The 1,717-nt window shown below is 46.2% G+C and overlaps 1 protein-coding gene across 1 annotated transcript; it reads right to left on the bottom strand.

Moving 5' to 3' along the window:
* Positions 1-511: 511 nt before the first annotated feature.
* Positions 512-1,315, bottom strand: LOC133082329 (COP9 signalosome complex subunit 8-like). The gene has a single exon (XM_061178875.1). The coding sequence runs from the start codon at positions 1,313-1,315 to the stop codon at positions 686-688; it is 630 nt and encodes a 209-aa protein (XP_061034858.1). The 3' UTR covers positions 512-685.
* Positions 1,316-1,717: the final 402 nt, after the last annotated feature.

Genomic DNA, 1,717 nt, shown 5'->3' with positions numbered 1-1,717 from the left:
TTCTTCTGAAAGGAAACATTACAACTTAATACTTCTCATGAATGTCTTTAATAAGTCGCATTTTCATGGCAAGCCCTCCACTGCCAGCAATGGATGTACTCACACTCTCAGAAAGAAATCTAAAGTTAACAGGCTGGTTTACTAGGGAGATGGTCTTTGTTCCTCAGCTCTATCTCAGCATTTTATATTTGTGATTCTCAGGAGGGGAGAGAAAAAGAGCATATTCTCCAAAGGGGGTGAATCAGAGTCCCCAGCACTTCAGATACTGCCCCTGGGGACAGTCCTCCTCAAACCCCAGATGCATCACTGCAACTATCAACCTGTGGTGGAGATGGGAGTGTGCTGTGAGCCGGGGCAGAAGAAAACAGCTGACAACCACTGTTGTACACGAGGCAGGAGAGCTGCATTTTATGAGTCACTAGGAAATAGAAACTGACTGCCTAATACTGACGGGCTCCATCCAAACTGTCAAATATTACAAAATGAGAACTGTTTCAACAACCATTCAGCATGTTTAAGGACAAAATATATATAATATACTTTATATTATACACGTATTTTATCACATACTCAGTAAGGAATGCTGAGGTGCTTAATCCATCCAATAAAATTGAAAATAAAAATTTTACATTTTTCTGTCAGTATTCAGGATGCTGAAGGTGGATCTTGAACTCAGAATGGTAAGTCAGTTTTCGAGGAAAGCCATGTAATCGGTGAGTCTGGCTAACTGCTGTTCATTGGGGATGGGCGGGACGGGGGCAGGCTCTGAAAAGGGAATAAACCTGTTAAAGGAAACATCCAGGGCCCCTGCAACTGGCTTTTTGGGCATGACCATCCTTGTGGTGGAGTCTGCCTGCCATCCTTGTTCTAGGATACCTTTCACAGCCTCTTCCACGGGAAGTCCAACAAAGGCTGCGAAATCGTCGGCGATGATGGACATATATGCCTGAGAGACCAGGGCGAAGGCTCGCCTCCGGGTGGCATCTCTTAGTGCCTCCATGATTGGCTGGACCGTCTCAGACCACGGGTGAGCGCTGATGGTGGTATAGATCCCGGGGAAATCTCTCTGCCAGATTGTTTGTCCTACCGACCAAATTCCCCCAAGTTCAGAATTTGCAGATTTTATAGCAGGTGGTATTCTTTTCCAAAGATATCTTGCATTATTCATGTCATTATAAAGCAGATATAAAGCTAGAAGCTGACCATACACTGGGGGTGTAGCAATTCCTCCTGGAGCCTCGAGCTCCTGGTGCTTGCACTGATCCAGCAACTTTCTGAAACTAAAGGAACCTTCCGCCATCACCGCCACTGGCATTTTCCCGGCCGGTACCGCCACTGAACCTCCCCGCCGAGCCAGACCTCAGACTCTGATTTCAATTCTTTTGGATAAATATCCAGAGGTGGGATTGCTGGATCATTTGGTAGTTCTATTTTTTAAAAAATATTTATTTATTTATTTGGTTGCACCGGGTCTTAGTTGTGGCAGGCGGGCTCCTTAGTTGTGGCTCGCCAGGTCCTTAGTTGCAGCACGCGGGCCCCTTAGTTGTGGCATGCAAACTCTTAGTTGCGGCATGCATGTGGGATCTAGTTCCCTGACCAGGGATCAAACCCGGACCCCTTGCATTGGGAGCACGGAGTCTTATCCACTGCACCACCAGGGAAGTCCCTGGTATTCTATTTTTAATTTTTTGAGAAAACTCCATACTGTAGTGGCTGC

This window comes from Eubalaena glacialis, chromosome X, assembly GCF_028564815.1.
Source record: "Eubalaena glacialis isolate mEubGla1 chromosome X, mEubGla1.1.hap2.+ XY, whole genome shotgun sequence".
Classification (NCBI taxonomy): Eukaryota; Metazoa; Chordata; class Mammalia; order Artiodactyla; family Balaenidae; genus Eubalaena; species Eubalaena glacialis.
The sequence above is the reverse complement of the archived record's forward strand: the minus strand, read 5'-3'. Positions and strand labels throughout refer to the sequence as shown.